Raw genomic sequence first — 22828 nt, forward strand, 5'->3', positions numbered from 1 at the left:
CTTGGGATCTTGGGCACGCACACACACGCGCCCGGTGTGAGTTTAAGCCACCGGGTCCGGGACACGAACCGCGGTTGACTACGTGGGAGTCCAGCGACATAGCCATTACACTAACTGCTGGTCCCATAAATTGATCTACTTCTTAAACAAAAAGGCAAAAAGCAAAATATGTGTGAAGGAAATAAGCATTCGAAGAAAAATAAAATGTAAGGAAGAAAAGGAAGATAAAATAAAACAAAATCCATGATAATTTGTTTTTTTAAATCACTGTAAAAAGATATCAGACTTTTTGAAATCTGTAGAAATCTTGGGACTAGCAGTTGGAGTAATGGCTATGTCACTGGACTCCCATGTAGTTGACCGTGGTTCACGTCCCAGACCTGGTGGCTTAAACTCATGCTGGGCGCGTGTGCGTGTGTGCCCAAAATCCCAAGAGGAGAATGGAGGAGAAGGGATTGTGGCGTGGCTATCCCCTCCCGGGGGCAGGGGGGGGGTTATTTCTTGCTTTCTGTCTCTCTGTCTCTCTCTGGCTTTTTGCTGAGCATATGCACCCTATAGCAAAAATCTCTCCCAAAAAAAAGATTCTGAATATATATTTATTTTGTTGGAAAAATAACTTGTATTATGTATTAGGTCATTGGAAAAGTCATGATGTATTTTTCTGTTTTTCTATGCAAAAACATATCATAATTTGCCTGACGACCTAATATTTGGTGCAAAGTGTAAACAGATTTTTGTAAAAGCCCTCTTATTTCTATTGCTATTTCAACAGAAATTATGTAATTATTTTTATTAATATTTCAATAGAAATTCTCAATTCTATTGCTATTTCAACAGAAATTGTTATATATGCATTTTAAACACACATGCTTTTAATCTATAAGATACTACTTTCTTTTTTTTTGGAGAGAATTTTTTGCTATAGGGTACATGTGCTCACCAGAAAGACAGAGAGAGACAGAGAGACAGAAAGTGAGAAATCATCCCCCGGGGGATGGTCACACCACAATCCCTTCTCCTCCATTCTCCTCTTGGGATCTTGGGCATGCATGCACATATGCCCAGTGTGAGTTTAAGCCACTGCGTCTGGGACTCGAACCGTGGGAGTCCAGCAACATAGCCAATTCGCTAACTGCTGATCCCCTTTCATATTTTATTTAGGGGAACCGTAAATGAAATAAGAAGAAATATTTCCATTTGTCTTTCTAACTTTTCTGAAAGGAATCACAGATGATGCAAGGCTGTTATTTAAGGCTATGACATAATTAAGTCACTACCTATTATAAGACTTTGATTGTATACTTAATGATAATAATAGAGGTATTGGGTGTCTCCTGGTAATGTATGACTAACTAGAAAGAGCTGGTTTTCTTGATCATCTTTAATTCAGGGGAAAATGTCACAGAAGGTTAGCAGTAACATTCTTGAAAGTAATGTAAGTACGATAATGAGTAAATTTGGTAAGACTTATTTTATGGACACAATGCAGCAATTTATTTATTTAATGCCAGAAAGCACATGTGTGCACCAGAGAAAGAAAGCACCATCTCCCAGGGGGCCTAGTCACTCCACAATTACTTTTCTTCCAGTTCTCCATCCCACCAGGACCCCGTAGTTCAGTGGCTAAGCACTGTGCATTGGGAGACAGATATCATATGGCCAGTCAGGTTTGAATTCCAGCCACGTGGCTTGAAAAACAAACCAGATGCTTGTGCATGTTCCAAATCCTGATGGAGATGAGAAAGGGAGGAAAAAAAATTAAACATGACCATGTCCCATTGGGGAGTATTTTCTCTCTTCCTTCCTCTCTCTCCCTCTCTCCTTCTGGCAAGCACATAAGTCCTCTGGCAATTAAAAATAAAGCAATTTAAAATTTTTTAAGATTCTTTTAAAAAACAAACTTACCAAGCACATAGAAAGACAAATGTCTCTTTTTAGCATTTTACTTTCTAAGTCACAAATTCCTTCTTCTACAAGCTTATGCAAATTAAAGTATAAGTGTTTTGCTTTTGTTTTGGTGCATATAACTGCTGTTAAAATTTCAGATTAAATTTTAAAAGTGTCTACATATTAAAGAATCTAGCTAAAGTCCCAATAAGATACAATGATATTATGTGAATTACTAAGCCAAAATATTTGGTAATATGCTCTATATTATTATAGCAGTAAAAATTTTAAAAGTAAATAGATTTATCATACAGAGATCTGTGAATAGAAAATTAAATAATAGAGATGAACCCAAGACATAGTGCCTGACACACACTATAAGGCTTAATTAATTTAGTTTTAATTAGTATTAAGTGGACTATTATAGTAAAAAAGACCTTAGATTGATATCAGCAAAATTTTTCCTTCAACTGCTCAATCATATTACCATATAAATTATGAAGGCCTCTCAATAAAATGAAGTGGGATTTTATTTAAATTCTAAATATACAAATGGAGTCTGGCATAGATGATTTCTATTAGTGTCCCTACCATTTTTGAGTTTCATCCGAGTTTACTTTAATCAAATACAGCACAGGATTGCTATGCAGAATGGGAAATTGGATGAAAGCAACTTAGAAAGTGGTTCACAGCAAGCTCCCTTGACACCTCCCAACACCCCGGATCCAAGAAGCCCTCCAAATCCAGACAGCATTGCACCAGGTAATCAATCTCCTTACAAATAGAATAGCATTGTGTGTACTTATAGCTATGATTCAAGTCATTTGAAGTCTTTACTAATGGTATTTAAATGACACAGCTTTTCTTATTAAATGTCTGTTTTGTGGGCAAGTTCAAGATAAATATAAAGATGAGGACCTACAAACATTTGTAGTATCCATATGTCCTTTCAGATGGTCTGTTGTATTTATTTCTAATCACCTGTTATTTTGAAAATGAAGTTATTTGTAATTATATTGAAGTTCTATCTGTATAGGGCTGTATAGTTTATGAAATGCTGTGTTGCCTTTCATTTCACAGTAACTTTGTGACAGATTAATTACCACCCAACCTCATTTTAAAAATTAAGAAGCTGAAATTATGGGAGCCAACAGGTGGCGTAGTGGTTAAGGTGTTGGATTTCCACATGGCCAACCATGATTCAAGTACCCAGACTCAGTGACTTGAAACTTATACCAGGCGCATGTGCATGTATGCCCAAAATCCCAAGAGGAGATGGAAGAGAAGGGACTGTGGCATGGCCATTCCCCCCAGGGGTGATTTCTCACTTTCCTTCTCACAGTCTCTCTATCTCTCCAGTGAGCACATGTATCCTGTTGCCAAAAAAATAAAAATAAATTTAAAAATGAGGTTATGAATGTCTATGGGAGCATAAAGAATTAAAACACCAATCTGGTTCCCAATTCTAAGATCCTCATGTGAAGTGACCTTATAGATATTGTTTTGATCACTTTCATTATTCTGTGCACCCTTGGAGGACTTTATACAGTTCCTTAACAGTGTAGGTTTCAGGGATGGCAGGAGGTGTGGTGGTTAAAGCCCTGGATTCCCACATGGCTGACTATGGTTCAGGTCCCGGACCTAGTGGCTTGCTTTCTCACTTTCCTTTCCTCTCTCTCTAATCAAATTAAAATAAATAAATAGATAGTAATAACAAATAAAATTAAATAAATAATAAATATTCTTTAAATAAAAAAGGGTGTAGGTTTATTATTTAAAAGAAAAGAAGCATGTCCTTTTCTTTCAGGATAATATATGTTAATTAGAAATACTGTTAGATACTGAAATATGAAATCTTTCATAAAAATTATATTTTCTGTTTAGCAACAGCTTTTGAAGATAATTTATAGCATGTGTCCTTGAAATTTCAAACATTTCCTCAAGAGTAATGTATGAAGTACATTTTTAAAATGTTAAATAATTTTATCTTGAAGTTGGCAATCTGTCTTATTTTTCTAAAATAAAAAGCAAATTTATCAAAAGTAGTTCTAGAATTCTTTTCAAGAAGTAATATTATTAAGTGTTAGCATATGTCTATGTAATATAGAGTCAGAAAAGAAAAGTTTGGGGTTATAAGATAGTTTGCTATACAGTAATTTGGAGAAAATGAAATAATCACAAGCAATTGCCTAGGGATGGAATTATCAAGGAAGGTATTTTTGGAAAGAGATAAGTGTTCTAGCATAGAGAAGATAGGTATGTTTGAAGAAAGAAAATGAAAAGTATTTTAGAATGAAAAGGACCATCAGGGAACCCTAAAAGTAGTAAAATGTTTTGACATGGTGAAAGATAAAACTGTAAGGACATAACTAGACAGTATGGTAGTGTAGATGGAAAGTAGATGGCTGTCTCTTAGAAAAACTGTAAAAGGTTAAAAGGGTTAAAATGTCTATGCTAGGAATTTGTGTGATTTTTAAATGGTACTTGCAGAAAATTCTTAGTTCTCTTGAAAAGAATAAATCAAAAAGGTGAGACTAGAAGAAGAAAAGTTAGGTAAGAAATTGTTTTAGTCTGTTGTGATGCTAACGACTGAACTACCTGGGACTGGATAACTTACAAAAATGGAGACTTATTTAGCTTATGGCTCTGGAGATCCAAGGTCAAGGGGTCATGTCCTGTAAGGTACTTGGTGGAATATCAAGGTAGCACAGGACAGCACATAGCAAGAAATCAGTAGAGCAGAGCATAAGTCTATGTCCATTCGTCTCCTTATAAACTCATGAGAATCCAATCATGGGGCCTCACTCTGATACCTATTTATTTCCCAAAGGCCTCACCTTTGAACAGCATAATTAGATTAAATCTTTATCCTCTCAACACTATTACAATGGTTCACCAGACTTCAATACATCAAGTTGGGGTAGGAGAGGCAAACTCAAACCATAGCAAAAATCTCGAGGAACAGATTAAACAAGAGATGGATACATTAAAGAATAAGAACAGGGCCTGAGTAAGGCAGTGGAAATGAGTTAATCTGCCTTTTGGAAGCTTAAATATTTTATAGATCATTCCACAATTTAGGGTAAACAAGACCCAAGTATCATTTTGAAGGAGTCAGGTCTGAAAGGAGGGAGATGTTTTCATTGCTGTTCCCCCAGAGTCTAGACAACAGGCACTCAACACACATTTTTAAATCAGTTCATTGTGGCATCTAAGGCCTAATATAAATCAATATAAGGAGTACAGTTTTCTAAACATTAAATGAACACTTTAACCTGAACAAACACATACTAAGAGAGTCTAAAAAAAATAACTGTATGATTAAGAAAAGTTAAGCATTAAGAAAAGTGATTTCTTTTAAAATTCCATAAACTTAAAGGAGTTTAAAAATATCTTAACACTCAAACAGCTATTTTCTGAGTGATCATAAAAGGGATACATTCTTTGTAAATTTACCCCCAGCATGAAAAATTAAACATGGCAAAAATGTTAGGTGGTGTTTAGTAATTCTCCAGCACTCTGTATTTACTTATTCTTGTTATATTTTTCCAAAGGATATTCTGGACCACTGAAAGAAATTCCTCCTGAAAGATTCAACACCACAGCTGTCCCTAAGTACTATCAATCTCCCTGGGAACAGGCCATTAGCAGTGATCCAGAGCTTTTAGAGGCTTTATACCCTAAACTTTTCAAGCCTGAAGGAAAGGCAGAACTGCCTGATTACAGGAGCTTTAACAGGTAATTCAATTATCCTGGGTGACACTATTGGCATATAATTTTTTCATCATGGTACAGAGAATGGAATCCTTCGGTAAAAAAAAAAAAAAGAAAGAAAAAGAAATAATATAGGAGCTCTTCTAAGCCTAGGTCAAAACTTATTTTTGCACTATTACTAGTATTTTTAAACTTGGTCCTTTTTAGGATGAAGATGAAGGAACTGATTCAGAAACTATCACTGTTACAACATCAAGATTATCCTCCCACACTTTAAAAATGGTATTTTAATAATAATTTTTAATTCAAAGGTCGATAATAGTTTATATGTTAATTCACATGACAATGCTATTCAAAAATAGAAATAATTCACATACAGGATTATGGGAATTTACTGTGTAATTTCAAATTCCAATTTGTATTTTTTGAGATATTAAGGCCAAGTATAAGATTCCAAGATTTAATGAGCTAACACTTCTGCATAGGTTCAACCCAAAAGTTATAGTACCAAAAGTATCGCCAAATAATACCAAAGTAGAGTTTATATACCTCTTTTCCTCTATTTTTATTTTTTTTTAATAATTTCCATTGTAGCTATTTCTAGTAGTCTCATAATCCATTGTTTGATCACTTGACTTTAATTTTAGAGTAAAATATTTCCAGTATGCTGTTTCATACCCACAAAACAAAATAGACTCAATTTATAGGCTTTTTAATAACATCTTTTAAAAATGGATAAATTAAGGAGTAAATATTTTATTTACAAAAGGAACACCACACAAATTGCATTTAGATAGCAATCATATTTAGCACTTGAAATTATTGTCCTATTCAAATTTTAGTTTCCACACTTTACTGTATTAGTAAAAATCTATTGCAAAAACTAGGAAAACTATAGCATTTAAAGAAAAGTTGAGACATGGCAGAGAAAAGTGACTGTAGGCCCATCTAATAAAAGAAGTATCTTAAAAGTACGACAAATAAGACAGTTGATTTCTCAGATGAAATTATTGAAGACATAGCGTAGCACCTTTCAAATAATGAAAGAAGTAACTGCCAACCAATAACTCTATATCCAGTAAAAATAGCCTTTAAAGGTAAAAGTTAAAATAAAAACATACTCATTTTTAAACAAAGCTGTTGTTTGTCGACCCTGATTTATAAAACAAGAATAATAAATAAAAAGTATAACTATACAAAAAGGAAAAAAATCATCATTTATCAATAACAAAGGTTATGTCCACAGAAATTTCAAAAAAAGCTGGAGATAAATCATTAGGATTAGCAACAAAATTTGGCAAAAAGTAAGAATGCTGGATCAACATAAATGTTACTTGTATTTTTATATATTAGCAACAAATAATTAGAAAATAAATAATATTCATTCACTTTTACCTAATGATTTTTGTGTATTTTTTTTGTTTTTGTTTGTTTGTTTGTTTGTTTGTTTTGCTGTGCTTGCCAAAGAGAAAGAGAGAGACAGAAAGAAAGTGAGAAATCACTCCCCAGGGGGATGGCCACAAGGCAATCCCTTCTCCAGTTTCCTCTTGGGATTTTGGGCATGCACACATGCCCAGTGTGAGTTTTAAGCTACTGGGTCAGAGACTCAAACCCAGTCAACTATGTGGGGGTCCAGCGACTTTATCATTACGCCATCTACTGATCCTTAATTTGCATATTTTTCAGGTATCTTAAATTTCAATAAAATTTTTATTTAAAAAAAAATCACATAAGGGGACCTGCAGATGGTGTAATGTTTACATCACTGGACTCCCACATGGCTGACCTTGGTTCAAGTCCTGGATGGGCAGCTTTAAACTCACACCAGGCACCAGATGTGAGTGCATGCCCCAAATCTCACGAGAATAAAGGAGAAGGAACTGCTGTGTGGCCATCCTCCCTGAGAGGATATTACTTGCTATCAGTCTCTCTGTCTCTCTTAGTGTCTTTGGCAAGTGGACGAGCCCTACAGCAAAAATATCTCTAAAAGAAAAAAAAATTCTTTTTAATCACATAGGCAAAGTAATCTCAATAGGTATCTAGCCTTTAAAAATGAAATGTAAGAAAAGCCATTCTTTGTATTAGTCCAGTAAATAGAATCAGTCATTTAAAAGAAATTTAAGGTAATTTCCAGATATAAATTGAGTCAATATTTTCCCTGCAATAGGTTATTTAACCTACAGAATTTAGCTTTTATATATTTAAAGACAAAATGTAATAAGTATTATTTCTCCTGTTTATTAAATAATTTAACATGTTATATTAAGACTTTTTAAAGAATTATTTAACTTTATTTATTTATTTATTTATTTATTTATTTATTTATTTTAATTTGAACAGAGAGGAACAGAATGTAAGAGAGTGAGAGGGAAAGTGAGAAAACAAGTTGCCAGGTCCAGGACTTGAATCGTGACTGGCCAAGTGGAAGTCCAGCGCCCTTAACCACTATGCCACCTGCTGGCCTCATGACTTTATTCTTTTCTATCTTTTTTAAAAAGCAAATGGGACCATCAGAGAAAGAGAAAAATAAGCAATTTCTAGATATTCCCAAAGTCCTTTCAAAGACTAAAATAATGTATGTTAGTTTCACATTATTATACATAATTATTAGATATTATTCATAAGGCATCAAAGAGTAAAATATAGTATGGCATTTAACAGTGATAATGACTGAATGAAAATGACCCTCAATCATAACTGCAATTTTAAAATGGCCCAGAGGTTGATACAACTTTGTATTCTTCTTTTTAATTGCCAGAGGACATGTGTGCTTGCCAGAGACAGACAGAGAGACAGAGAGAAAGAGGGAAAAAACTACCCCCTAAATGGGTGTAATCCCCTCTCTTCCATTTCTGTTGTAATTTAGGGTACATGCACACGCAGTTGGTATGTTTTTCAAGCCACCAGAGCCAGGATTTAAATTGCAGTGAGTCATTTGGGATTCAACTCCATTAACCTGTAGGCTACTGGCCCAGCTTCAGCTTTGTCTTCTTGTACTCTTTTGAGTGTATTCAAATTGTACACTATATTCAAATAGTACTATTAAATTGGTACAACGTGAGAAAAAGGCAAACTGAGAGTTAGGAGGGTCCCAGCTTTGCCACAAAAAGCCATATGACTATGGGCATGCCATATAACCTCTCCTTATCCTTATTTCTTCATCTGTAACATAAATTCTCTGATTATACAATTAATACCTTCAAATGTAGTACACACACACACAGCTATTTAGTAGAATAAGTTATTTATATTTCTATACAGCCATTTAACTTACTTTTAAAAATATATTATTGTGGGTATATTAAATATCCAGTACTATTAAATTTTACAAATGCAATCTTACCAGTGATCCATCAAAATAAATTAAAAATCACCTATTAACTGTGGATCTGAGTGAAACAGACTTAGTATTCATTGCATAGATGGCAAAATACATTTTAAATCAGACCTATGTTTGAAATGTTTATGTTATGAAATTTTAAAAATGCATAGTTATTTTTTAGTAGAATATCTCAAATTTTTCTGTGGAAATTTTTATTTCACTAAGTCTCACTAAAACTTGAAACTGTTTTTAGGGATCTTAATATTTTGCAAGTATTCTTTCATTTTGAATGCTTATGTCTCTGTTAAATGGTCTTTCTGTGTGTATTGAAGGCAATGAAATGCAAACAGGTTACAGTTTCAATGGTGCCAAAAGAAAGAAAGAAAAACAAAAACCACTTTCTATACAGCAGGTTTTCCCTGGATATGTGGTAGGATGTAGGAGATGGGTGATGAAATGGAAGGAAATATTTTATTTATAAGAGATGAAAATCACCCACAGATTGGTAGGGAAAAGGAAAAGAAAACAGAACTGGAAAAAAAGGAGAAAAGAAACCCACTAAATGCCAAGCAAAAAGATTGGATTTTAAAGCAGAGGGACATTTCTTTTTAGATTTGATTCAGAGATATATAAATAAATGAGTAAAATCATTTTGGGAATTAACACACAATTAATTGATGAAAGTAAACTGAAATATAGAAGGGTTCAAGTTTAGTCTCTTGTATCTAATGGATACCATTCTTAAAATCCCAAGAATGAGGATCAGAAGGTGGCGTGGTGGTTAAAGCCCTGGATTCCATATGGTCAACTGCCATTTGAGTCTTGGACCTCATGGCTTGAAAATCATGCCGGGCATGTGTATGTGCATGCCTAAAATTATGAGAGAAGAATGGAGGAGAAGGGATTGTGGCATGGCCATCCCAGGTGATGAGTTCCCACTTTTCCTCTCTGTGTCTCTTCTCTCTCCAGGAGAGTGCATATGCCCTATAGTAAAAACCTTTAAAAAAAAGAAAGAAAGAAAAAACCCAGACATAACTGTATCCTGTATGACCTATGCAGTTACACAGTATCACATTTAAAAGAGCTATGCTTAGCTTAGTGTGCTATTGCTGCTGTCTTGAAGTTCTTAATAATTTCTGAAGAAGGGACACTATGTTTTGATTTTTGCACTTGGCCCTACAAATTATGTAGCTATTCCTTATCAAGGCTCTATGCTTAAGAAACTTTCCTGATCCATCAAGCAGACTAAAATACTGTCTATCCTAGGTTCTTTTGCACTAAGGACATGTTTTTCTTAGAGTAACCAGCTTATTCCATGTGGTTTTGCCTCATATTTCACTCTTTGTGAGCTCACTGAGGTTAAGATCTACTGTAACTTTTCATCATTTTTTTCTCTTAAAGAATTATTGATCTTATTTATTTATTTTTCCATTTTACTACAGGATATGTGCAGTCACCAGAGAGTGACAGAGATAGACAGAGAGAGACAGAAAGTGAGAAAGCAAGCCGTCAGGTCCAGGACTAGGACCATGGTTGGCTATGTGGGAGTCCAGTTCCTTAACCACCACCCCACCGGCTGGTCCCATAACTTTTCATCTTTGACCTGAACACATAGCAGTGTCTAAACAAGTTAAGAAATCAGTAATTTGCTGTCTGAATAAATGGATGAGTGAACTATCAATATACAATGACATGTTTCTAAAATGATAAATATTGTCTTGGACATCTTAAATATCCAGCCAAGAAAATAAGTTTTCTTCTGTACCAAATCAAATTTGAGTCATCAAGACTCTTCAGGTCACTAAATCAGGAAACAAAATGTGGGATACTGAATCAGCTAATTGTGTCATTGATGTGATAGCTACCTGGTTTGATATCATTTAGACACAGTCAAGTGGGTTAAAATTCCTAAAAACACTGCCTTATTTAGAAAGTGATCTGAGAAAGCACAGTGCTCTTTAAGAATTATTTTTGTGGATGTGTGTTATAGGGTAGTGACTAGTAAAGCAGGAATCCAGTGAGTCTGGCTGCCTGGGTTAAACTCTTGATTTCACAACTTAATAGGTAGGTGACTTGGGCAAGACATTTAAATTTCCTGTGTTTGTTAAATGGGGATATAAAAAGAAGAGACTCATAAGGTTGTTGTAAGAATTTAATGAAACAATCATATGAAGTCTTTGTCTCAAAGCATGGCCACAAAACAGCAGGACTGGCATCACCTAGAAAATGGTTGGAGATGCAGACTCTCTGGGCCTCTCTAATCTGATCGAATTAACATCTGTACTTGAACAAGAGCCCAAAGTGAGAAGTTTGAGAAGCACTTAAAACAGTATCTGGCATATAATACCCACTCAATTAATTTTCAAATTCATCATTACTATGCTTTATGAAGTTTAATAATCATAAAGTACCTGAATGATAATAGAAGTTCTTAAAAGTTCTTTTTAAAATTCTCTCTTTCCTCCAGAATAATGGTGTTAGGTCCTAGACATGAAAGTCTCTTCTGATTGTAGAAAAACTACATCAGATTAAGATTACTGAGTAAAATCAGTGATCTGCTCATAGCTGTATCTTCGTTCCATTATTTGGGAGAAAAATTAGGTCAATCATTCTGACAAGGGATGCAATAGAAAATTAAACATACTGATCTCCAGAGGGGAGCAAAATACTAGAAGACAGGAAAATTGTGGGCCAAAGAGACATAAGACTCTACACTAAATGAAACCATTTTATCTGTTACAGCTATTGTTGAGACCATCTATCCACTCTGTGGACATTCTCATTGTTCAATGGACATTTTAGTATCTGATACACTGCCTTCCTCTAGAGTACTATTCCTGTCATCACTTTTTGGTGGCTTCAATATCCATGTAAATGACTCACTAATCTCTCTGCCTCTTTATGTCTTTGACTATTTCACCTAGAGAGATCATTTTCTCAACTCCACCTCAGTTACTCATGGCTTCTCTTAAAGTTTGTCATGGCCCAGATCTGTATGGCTTCCAAATTTTCAGTGTCAACTATTCCAATTTCTGTTACCTTATATTCTTACTGTTCATTTATCCCTTTACTTCAATAGGCATTCAGGTTCATGCACCAAAGCTATCCCAGTTGTCCAAGTCTATCAACCTCTTTGCCCACACTATCTCCTTATCTAAACAGATCTATAGTGCATCATTCTTATCATTAGGCTTTCGGGAAAGTCATGATAATATTTTTCTGTTCTTCTATACAAAAACATGTCATGACTTTCTAAACAACCCAGTGTTTCATTGCACATACCCTCACCTCCCTTTCTTCTCTCTCCAACTGTTGTATACAACTTCTGAAGTCAGGTAAAAGCACCTGTTGAAAGTGACTGGGGAAGGACCAGCAGATGGCATAATAGCTAAACCGCTGGACTCCCAGTAGTCTATGGCAGCTCAGTCCTAGACCTGGTGGCTTAAACTCATGCTGGGTGCACGTGCATGCATGCCCAAAATCCTGAGAGGGGAATGGAGAAGAAGGGATTGCGGCATGGCTATCTCCCCTGGGGGGTGATTTCTCGCTTTCTGTCTCTCTGTCTCTCTCTGTCTTTCTGATCAATAGGCATTCAGGTTCATGCACCAAAGCTATCCCAGTTGTCCAAGTCTATCAACCTCTTTGCCCACACTATCTCCTTATCTAAACAGATCTATAGTGCATCATTCTTATCATTAGGCTTTCGGGAAAGTCATGATAATATTTTTCTGTTCTTCTATACAAAAACATGTCATGACTTTCTAAACAACCCAGTGTTTCATTGCACATACCCTCACCTCCCTTTCTTCTCTCTCCAACTGTTGTATACAACTTCTGAAGTCAGGTAAAAGCACCTGTTGAAAGTGACTGGGGAAGGACCAGCAGATGGCATAATAGCTAAACCGCTGGACTCCCAGTAGTCTATGGCAGCTCAGTCCTAGACCTGGTGGCTTAAACTCATGCTGGGTGCACGTGCATGCATGCCCAAAATCCTGAGAGGGGAATGGAGAAGAAGGGATTGCGGCATGGCTATCTCCCCTGGGGGGTGATTTCTCGCTTTCTGTCTCTCTGTCTCTCTCTGTCTTTCTGATGATTGCATGTGCCCTATAGCAAAAATCTCTTCCCTCCCCATCCCCCCCCAAAAAAGAAAGTGGCTGGGTAAAACCACACAATTTTGTTGACTCTCTCACCTTAAATAGATCTCATTACTGCCAGGCACTCCAGCAACATTCTCTGGCCACTTCACTTTGTTAGTCTCCTGGAAGGCAACCCATACTTTCCCCTCTTCCCCCACATATTCAATACTCTACCCACTCCTTATTCTCAACTGAAGTCCTCATTTGTTAATTTTCTAAGAAAATGGAAGCAAATTGGAAGGGACTTACCTCGTTTTTCTATTACTAAATTTACCACTGAGTGAGTCTAAATCCGTATATTCTGCCTTGTCTTGCCAAATAGCTGATCACTCCTGGTGCCATTCATAAACTCAGCTCCTCCAACTACATACTGATTCCCATCCTCTCTCATCTGCTCTAGGACTTATCCTGCAATTATCACTTCTCTTACATGCACCATTTTTTTTTCTTTCTCTCTATTGGATTATTCCTATCAGTATACAGGCATATTAATAAATGTCTTCCATTTTAAATAAAAATCCTCCTTCCCCAGGCCTTCTTCCAATTACCTCTGATTTCTTTTTATTCCTTTTCCTAGATAGTAAAAAAAAATCCTAAAAGATTGTCTGCATTTATTGTCTCTATTTTCTGTTTTCTCATTCTCTCCTGAACTTATTTCAGTTAGGACTGTATCCCACCATTGTACTTAAAAAGCTAATCCCCATGTTATCACACCCAGTAGTGAATTAGTTAGCAATTTAATGAACTTAACAGCAACATGTAACATGGTTGGTCATTCTGTCTGCCAAAAAATAAATTTGTTCCTTGTCTTTTTCTTTTTCTTTGTTAATTTTCCAGAAGGTACAAGTGCTCAATAGAGAAAGACAGAGAAAGGAGTGGGGTGAAAAAAATACCTCCCTTGGGGCATGGTCCCACTGCAATTTTTTCTCCTCCATTTCTCTCTCCTTTAGAGATTTTTGGAAATACATGCATACATGCCCAGTGTATTTCTCAAGCTGCTGGGTCCAAAACTTGAACCATGCCATGTAGGACCCAGGTGCCTTAATCACCATGCCACAGGATGACCCATCCCTGGGTTTTTAAAGCACCAAACTCTTCAGATTTTCTTTCTTCTCAGCACTTATTACTGGCTCCTCCCTTTCTAAACTAAACTAAACCACCCGGTATCTATTTACTCTCTCTGGGCTGTGAGCATATGCAGTTGCAAGGTTTTTAAATATTATCTGCCTCCTGACACTGCCAATTATATGCCCAGCCCTCAACCTTTCTCTGAGCTTCAGCGTTCCATGAGCCCTCACTCTCAGGATGTCTAGCAAACAAACCAAAATTAACATGGAAAATGAAACTGTTGATTTCCAGTCCCAAACCAGTTCCTTTTCCAGTCTGCTTCATGTCAATAGATGGCATATTTACACTCGCCAGTGCTCAAGTAAACAGCCTAGGACTTCTCCATAATCCCACTTGTTCCTCCATACTCCATCCCATGAGCAAGTCCTTATTTTCAAAATATGTCCAGCCATTTCCCAACAGCTTTAGTGCGGTGCTTCCCAACACCCTGCTCTAAAACACCATCATCTCTTCAAGCAGAAGAAAAAGAAGAAACAAAAACAAGGGTATAAATAAAGGCAGAGAGAGAGCGGATCACACATGGGAAGAACAGCAGTCATTAAATTTGGCTGGAACGCAGTACCTGGAAGTGTACAGGGCAAAGCCTGTGTGACTGACCTCCCCACAGCGATGTCTGCATTGTTTTCCACTTATACACCGAACCTATTCCTCTCTGTCTTCCACAGCCCATTGCTAAAACTCTACACATACAAGTTGTTTTTGATAGCTCTATTTCCCTTACAATTTATCAGCAAATTCTGTTGACCTTACCTCTAAAACATTGCCTGAAATCACTCACTTATTTCTGTCTTCACAGAAAACATCTGCAACCCAAGGCATTTCTCCCTTGAATTGCTGCAATATCATCCCTCCTTCCAGTCTTGTTCTTATAATCTGTTCACACAAGAACAGCAGCCAGACAACCTTTATAAATATAATCTGATAATATCACTCCCCTGGTTATCATCCTACAATAGTTTTCCTTCACACTTCGAAGGAAACTTTTATCCTTACTCAGATGAAGCCCCACACAATTTACCTCACTGTCCCTTCTTTGCTCTACCCCATCCTCATCCACCTGTCTAGCAACACAGAGCCTGTTTCCCTGAACATACCAACAGTATTTCTGCTCCAGGGTTCTTGCATTAGCTCTTCACTCTACTAGAAATCTTGATGTCCTTTAGTCATAATGTGTATGACTAACTTCTGACAGCAATTTAAATGTCACCTCTTCAGAGACTTCTTCTCTGATGATTTAGAAAAAAGTAACTAGCTAGTCATTCAGTTATTCACTATGACATCATCCTATTTTAATCTTCTGCATAGCTCTTATCACTATTGAGTATTTCTCTATATGTCTATGTTTATTTATTGTCTGTCTCCTTCACCAGACTATAAAAATGGAACGTTTCACCACAGCTCTTAGAACTGTACCGGACACTGAACGAATAAATAAATTAATGCTTAAATCAAACAAAGCCAGAAGCTTCTGTGGGGACTTGGATACTATGATAAGGAAGTTGAACTTTATTTATATTACAAATGAAAATTTTTTGAAGTTTCTGAGGTAGGGATAGAAAGATAAAAAACATATACATACTTTTAGCCCTTGAAGAATTTGTAATTCAGTAATGACCCAAACCAGCCTTTGCAAGAATAATTGGCTTCCTCCAATTGCAAGCTGCTAAAACATTTATTCTTTTTTCTTTTTTAAGCTCACTTATCTATATATTCCATAAGAGAAAGAAACAAACAGAGGGTGGAGAGTGAGAGATAGGAAGACAGGCACCCTCAACAAGAGTCCTCACACTATAATCCATCCCAGTCTCAGCCAGCACAGATCAAAGGCACGTGGATGTGCCATGGACCTTTATCATGTGGTTCAGTTACACCACTAGAGACAGAGAAAGCAGCCCTAATGGGGCCTGGTCACGTCACAATCCTTTTTCTTCCAATTCTTCACTCCATCAGGATTTTTTAAACTCATGCATGCTCAGTGTTTTGCAAACCACCAAGGTAACACTCAAACCCCAGTCAGTCATGTGAGATCCAGTTTCTTCTGCATAGTGCTTAACTGTTGCAATATAGGGCTGGCCTCCAAATTATATTCTTAAAAAGAGATGCTGACAATACAAAGCACCCTATCATAAAAACCAAGTGACTGGCATAAAGCAATAGATGCTACAGGAAGTTGGCTAAGGGAGTGTAGGCTGGGATAGCTGGAGGGAAATTAGAATGGAAAGGTCACAGGAAATCCCAAAGTGGAGAGAAGGTCAGGCGAACACACCTTAAATAAGGGAGACATTTTCAGGAAAAGCATAGAGAAAAGAAATGTTAGTGATGAACTCAGGGCACAGGGAGTAAATTAGTCCAAAACTCTGAGTACATACATAAGGGCTTTACACTCATTTGTTATCAAAAATCTGTTTTGTCATAAAGGCCTGATCCTTAAATAGAAATGCTTGCGTCAGAGGTCAAAAACTAAAACCCATACTAAAAATATAAGATCATGATAACATACACATAAAATCATAAATTATTTTCTATTTCCTGGCAAATATATTTGAATATTTGTTCATTCTTTTTCTCTTTATTTCCCACAGAGTTGCCACCCCATTTGGAGGTTTTGAAAAAGCATCAAAAATGGTTAAATTCAAAGTTCCAGATTTTGAGCTATTACTGCTAACAGACCCCAGGTTCATGGCCTTTGCCAATCCTCTTTCTGGCAGACGGTCCTTTAACAGGACTCCTAAGGGATGGATATCTGAGAATATTCCTATAGTGATAACAACCGAGCCTGCAGATGACACCGCCATCCCAGAGTCAGAAGACCTATGAAAGAAGTCTGCATGTGCCACAGAAATCTCTGATTTCAAAAGTTGCTGTTTTATTCTATTTACTGGCAAACCCACTTACATTCTTCACAAGTAGCAATAATATAATGGTAATTTAGCATTTTTTTCTTTCATGGCCTTTAATTTCAATCTCATATCAAATACTAATAAATAATTTAAAATATTATTCTAAAAAACTTTCAATTCACTTGTCTTCATTCATAATTTTGTTTTCATCTGGTTTAAATAATCCATTTCATTGTGAAAGGTCAGATGAGAGGTAACTGACTACAAAAGTTTTTATCTTTTGTTTTGTTTTTAAGTTTTTTGCCACAGGACACGTGTGCTCCCTGGAGAGGAGAGAGACAGAGATTGAGAGGGATAGTGAGAAATCACCATCCTGGGGGACAGTCACACCACAATCCTTTCTTCTCTCAGGACTTTGGGCAAGCACACCCATATACCCAAGATGATTTTTCTTTTTACTTGTCTTTTCTTTCCTTTTTCCTATTTCTTTTCTTTTCTTCTTTTATTTTCTTTTCCTTCTCTTCTCTTCTCTTCTCTTCTCTTCTCTTCTCTTCTCTTCCCTTCCCTTCCCTTCCCTTCCCTTCCCTTCCCTTCCCTTCCCTTCCCTTCCCTTTGCTTTTCTTTTTAAGGGAGATTTTTGCTATAGGGCACATGTGCTTGCCAAAGAGACAGAGAGACAGGAAGGGAGAAATCACTTCCCTCCAGGGTAGATGGCCATGCTGCAATCTCTTCTCCAGTTTCCTCTCAGGATTTTGGGAACACACACACATGTGCATGGCATGAGTTTTAAGTTGCCAGCGCTGGGACTGGACATGTGTCAACTATGTGGGAGTCCAGGAACCTAACCATTACACCATCTGCTGGTTCCATTGGTGTGATTTTCAAGCCATTAGTGTGAGACTCAAATCACTGTCGGTCATGTGGAAGTCCAGCACATTAACACCATTTGCTAGTCCCCTATCTTTGTTTTATTTACTGCTATTTATTCCTGGATAAGTTTTATTTTCACTTAGGAAGCTTTTATTTATTTCATTTTTTTGTGATTTCTGGTTTCCATATAACCATTATACATCTTTGTGGGGTACAGTATGGTTTGTCAAAACATACATACAGTGCATAATAATCAAATTAGGATATAGATATATTCATCTTATTTGCCATTATGTTGTGTGCATTCAATAATAGTTCAACTAACATTTTTTTTTTCAGGAAGCATTTACTGAATTGTCAGTGACATTTTTCACTTTGCTGAGATACATCATTCTACAACTTACTCCATTTTTTAAACATGCATTCTTGTGTCTGTTAATCATTTTCTTCTGAACTGAGTAAGTTTTTCAAGTGAAATCTAGACTCAAAATTCAGTGCAAGATATGTAGACTCATTCAGAATTTTGTCTAAGTGATGAAAGTGGTGGAAAATGATATATAAATAGTACTGATGGAGAAAAGGGGTAGGTGCAATGTTCTGGAGACCATGATAAAACAGTATATCAGGATGATGCCTTTTCATTAGTTATTCTTAGAATTCTAAACATGCTTTGAGTCACTAGATAATTATTCTAGATGATATTCTCCAGTTGAATTATTATTAACATATTTACTTAGTATTAAATCAAGGAGCCTGAGAAACAGTGATTGAAGGGATGTTATACAATGACCAAGTTTTATTTATAGTGTTGCTCACTGATCAGGTTCAACTTTATGTATGTATTTTTAGAAGAGTGAGGACAAATAAAATATATGCTAATACATATGTAAATATATGTATGTGAGAGAGGCAGAGTGTGTAATTTGAATTGGCAGCTTTCTTTGCTGAATTTTTGAATTCTGTTCAAATTCACAATTACTAGGGAGTACATGCTGGAAAATACAAACAAAATCAAGAAATAAAAGAGCAAACTAATATAAAGTTATAGACATGTCCTAAAACATGATTGAGGAAGAAAATAGCTTAAAACTAAGAAATCAGATGAATTTCTCCATTTCAGTTCAGTTAAGAGTTCTGCAATAAATGTTTATAGCAGAGAAGAAATCCATAGAAAACTGCCTACCTGGATGTTTAGAAAAATAGGAAGGAGAGTATATAGTAATGAAAATACCAAGCAGTAATATTACGTATTTACGAAAGAGTCTGTGTATACAGTGTGCATGTTGATGGTTGTTTTAATCATCCTCTGGAGTTGTAAGTAGAAAAAAAATTTGTAATTTGCTTATGAAAAATACAACCTGTTGAAAGAAACTATGACAAAGTACTATAATAATATATATAGATATATACTATCATTGTACAGGACTTGTATAATTTAAACTACATCTTTAATATATCTTAGTATTATTTCTAACCTTTGGTGTTTACCTGTTTTAAAATAATTATGTTGGCATCTATAATAAGCTTCATTTATGAGGCTCCCGCCTCCCCATTTTTTATCTTCATCTTTAATAAAAAGTAGTCAAATTATGCATTTTGAGGAAATGATTTAGTCATTTATTAGCATCATGAATATCACTATTTTCAATACAATTGAAATTTTCTTACATTATTTCAACATCTTCAAATAATTGAAATATATGATCAGTATCAGCATTCTGCCAGTCACCACAAAAGGGGTGGTGAAATATGTTAGCTGAAAAACAATACTCTTAGTCGCATAAAAGAACATTTAAAAGGTTCACAAGTTCTAAGGGTTTTTTGTTTTTGTTTTAAAGATTGGGTAGAAAATAAAATAACCCTCTGTTCATTTTTGTGCTTTTTTCTTTCTTGGAAGTACCTATTAATTCTAGTTCAGCTGATACCTTTAGAAATGCCAAATTTTTATTCGTGTCGCTACACAAATCAGAACTCAAAAGGAATTCTGGATGGTTTTCCGTTGACCTGAAAAATAGCTAAATCTTTCAAAGTCAGAAGAAATTTGATAGTCCCTTTACAACAGCAGAAATACTATGAATTTTTTCCTACTTCAGTCATCTATATGAAATATAGGGAAAAAAAGACAAAGAAGATTAGAAGAAAAAATAAGGAAATAATATTTGTTGATGGACTACTACATGCCAGGCACTAGACTCAGTGCTTTCTAAACCCAAGTATATGCATGTACGTATAAAAGATTTCATTTTTATAATTATCCTGTGAGAAAAACATTATAAATAATCTTGTTTTTCTATAAGAAAATTGTTTCTTAGAGAACTAAGCTGACTTGAAAAAAGCCTAGCTCTTTAGGAAAGAACTGATGAGACCAGCACTAACATGAATCCTCTAAGAACACATGGGTTATAACTTCTCTTTAGTAATAAAATTCGGCCTTCAACTGTTCTATTACATCTAACCAAAATAATAAAAAAAACTTCCATATGATAATTAAGGGCAAATACACCCATAAATTGAGTTGTTTTAGGTCACGATTCAAAGTCATACAGGCACTCATAATCATACAAAGCTGAACTCTCAGACTGTGTGAATGTCAACTCAGCAGCAAGCATATGTTTCATTTTGAACTTAGAAAAACACAAAAGTGTGCTCTGATTAAACTTGCTCACTTTTGTGCAGCATTGTACACCCTTAGGATCTCTGTACTCTTTCTCTTCTTTCTCCTTAAGGGGTAATATTGGGAAAATGGTGACACTGATCATATACTTTAGCCATTTAGAGAGGGTTGAAATAATACAATAAAATTTGTTTTATTAAAAACAGTGACTTGAGTCAGCCCTATAACTCAGCAATTAAGAGAGTCAGATCCCACATGGCCAACCACAGTTCCAATCCTGTCCCTAGTGTCTTGAAAAACATGCTGGATACATATGTATGCATGCTCAGAATCCTGACTGGAAGAAGGAATGGAGGGAAAAGGATTGTGGCATAACCAAGACCCCTGGAGGGGTGCTTTCTCTCTCTCTAGAGTGAATGCATGTGCCCTCTGGGAATTTAAAAAAACAATTAAGTTAAAATAGTGACCCTTTCATGATGCTAACAAACATCTAAATAATTTCATCAAATAACTAAACAATATGACTTATTTTTATTTTCGTAAGGATTAAAATGAACAAAAATGGCACAATAGAAGCCTCATAAAGAGTTTATCAAATAACAGCATTATTTTAAAATAGGTAAACACTAAAACTTTCTAATAAAATGATTTATTCATTTATTTATATATTTATTTTTTAAAATCTGAGCAGAGACAGACACAGAGAAAGAGAGGGAAAGCGAGAAAGAAAGCCACTAGGTCTGGGACTTGAACTGTGGTGGGCCATGTAGGAGTATCCACCACCTTAACCACCTCACTATCTGCTGGTCCCCCAAATTTTATATTTTCTAAGTATACCCATAGATAAATGTTTTAGTAGCTTGTAAATGGAAGGAGCCAATTATTCTTGCCAACACAATAATTTTTATTCAAGTAATCATTTTTTGCATTCATTTAAAATTTTACATTTTCTTCCATTTTTAATTTATTCATTTATTTATATATTTATTTTTTTAAATCTGAGCAGAGACAGACACAGAGAAAGAGAGGGAAAGTGAGAAAGAAAGCCACTGGGTCTGGGACTTGAACTGTGGTGGGCCATGTAGGAGTATCCACCACCTTAACCACCTCACTATCTGCTGGTCCCCCAAATTTTATATTTTCTAAGTATACCCATAGATAAATGTTTTAGTAGCTTGTAAATGGAAGGAGCCAATTATTCTTGCCAAGGCTAACGTGGAGCAAAATGTCCAGTCGTGAATATGAAAAGAACATGCTGAACTTTCCAACTCAGGGCACAGCAGTACCAGCACACTTATTAATTCTGGAATTTCCTCACTCTGCTCTCAGGCAAGATAAAACTTACATGACATCATTGCAGTTTTTAGGCCACAACCACCCTTTACTAAGCTTAGGAAAGTATTTCTTTGAATGGCTCTTTTCTTTTGAAAAATACTTTCGCCCTCCACATGCCCCACTCTGTAGGAAGAAGGGCAATTCACTTTCTATGAAAGATGAAAAAAATGCCAGGCTTTTGCCAAAAGAATAAGCAATGGGAATCTATTCCAAACTAACTGATCAAAATACTGTAAGTTTATCAAGGAATCTTTTTAAAAATTATAATGTTTAAAGCAAGTTCGACTTCATAGGTAAGGGGGATAAAAGTAAAACTGTATAAAAATCTCAGTGGCTTATACTAAAATATTATTAGACAATTAAAAATGAATTTGAAGTCCTTAAATAGAGGAGCTAGATTTCAAGCCAACATCCCTTGGCTTCTCAATGTAATGTGATTTCAATAGGAAGATTGGTACATATGGGCAAAGCATGTGTGTTCGGGGGGAGTGGGTATTTCTAAGAGGTTATAGTTCAAGTCCAAATAAGTGTACATATTATTCTGTTCTCTGCACTACTTTGAAACCATTTCAATCACAGTTTAGACAATGGAGATGTTTCAGGAAATAGGACTGGAAAAAGTCAGAAGGAAAAAGATAAAATCATTGTCATTCTGCCGATTGAAGAATAAGAATCAGTAGAGAAACTGCTGGGTCACTAGTGAAACAAATATAAAAGGACAAGGAGAAAAATGAATGCCAGAGTAAAGCAGGCTGAAAGAAAATACAATCTAGGCTGTACAAAAGCTAACTGTGTTGTTTTTTGGTCTCTGATGCCTTTTCTTCACCCCTTTTTGGGGTCATTTTGTTCTATATGTACACAATTATTGGATACAGATTATCACCCAAAGAGACACTCCTTACACTTTCTTTTATCATCATTTACAAATAACGTATAAAAGTTGTATTTACTGGTGCCAATTTTGAAGTAAGACATTGGCATG

General features: G+C 35.7%; 1 protein-coding gene across 2 annotated transcripts in view; it reads left to right on the forward strand.

The window, feature by feature from the left end:
* Window positions 1-17197, forward strand: part of MYOZ2 (myozenin 2) — a 37869-nt gene extending 20672 nt beyond the window's left edge. For both annotated transcript variants that reach the window (XM_006153100.1, XM_006153101.1), the window contains 3 exons: window positions 2520-2649; window positions 5442-5625; window positions 16770-17197. In XM_006153100.1, coding sequence (XP_006153162.1) covers window positions 2520-2649; window positions 5442-5625; window positions 16770-17004 — 549 coding nt within the window. In that variant the 3' untranslated portion in view covers window positions 17005-17197. The remainder of the gene's footprint in view (window positions 1-2519; window positions 2650-5441; window positions 5626-16769) is intronic.
* The last annotated feature ends 5631 nt before the right edge of the window (window positions 17198-22828 follow it).

The sequence above is a fragment of the Tupaia chinensis genome, unplaced genomic scaffold (assembly GCF_000334495.1).
Source record: "Tupaia chinensis unplaced genomic scaffold, TupChi_1.0 Scaffold000362_1, whole genome shotgun sequence".
NCBI classification, from domain to species: domain Eukaryota; kingdom Metazoa; phylum Chordata; class Mammalia; order Scandentia; family Tupaiidae; genus Tupaia; species Tupaia belangeri.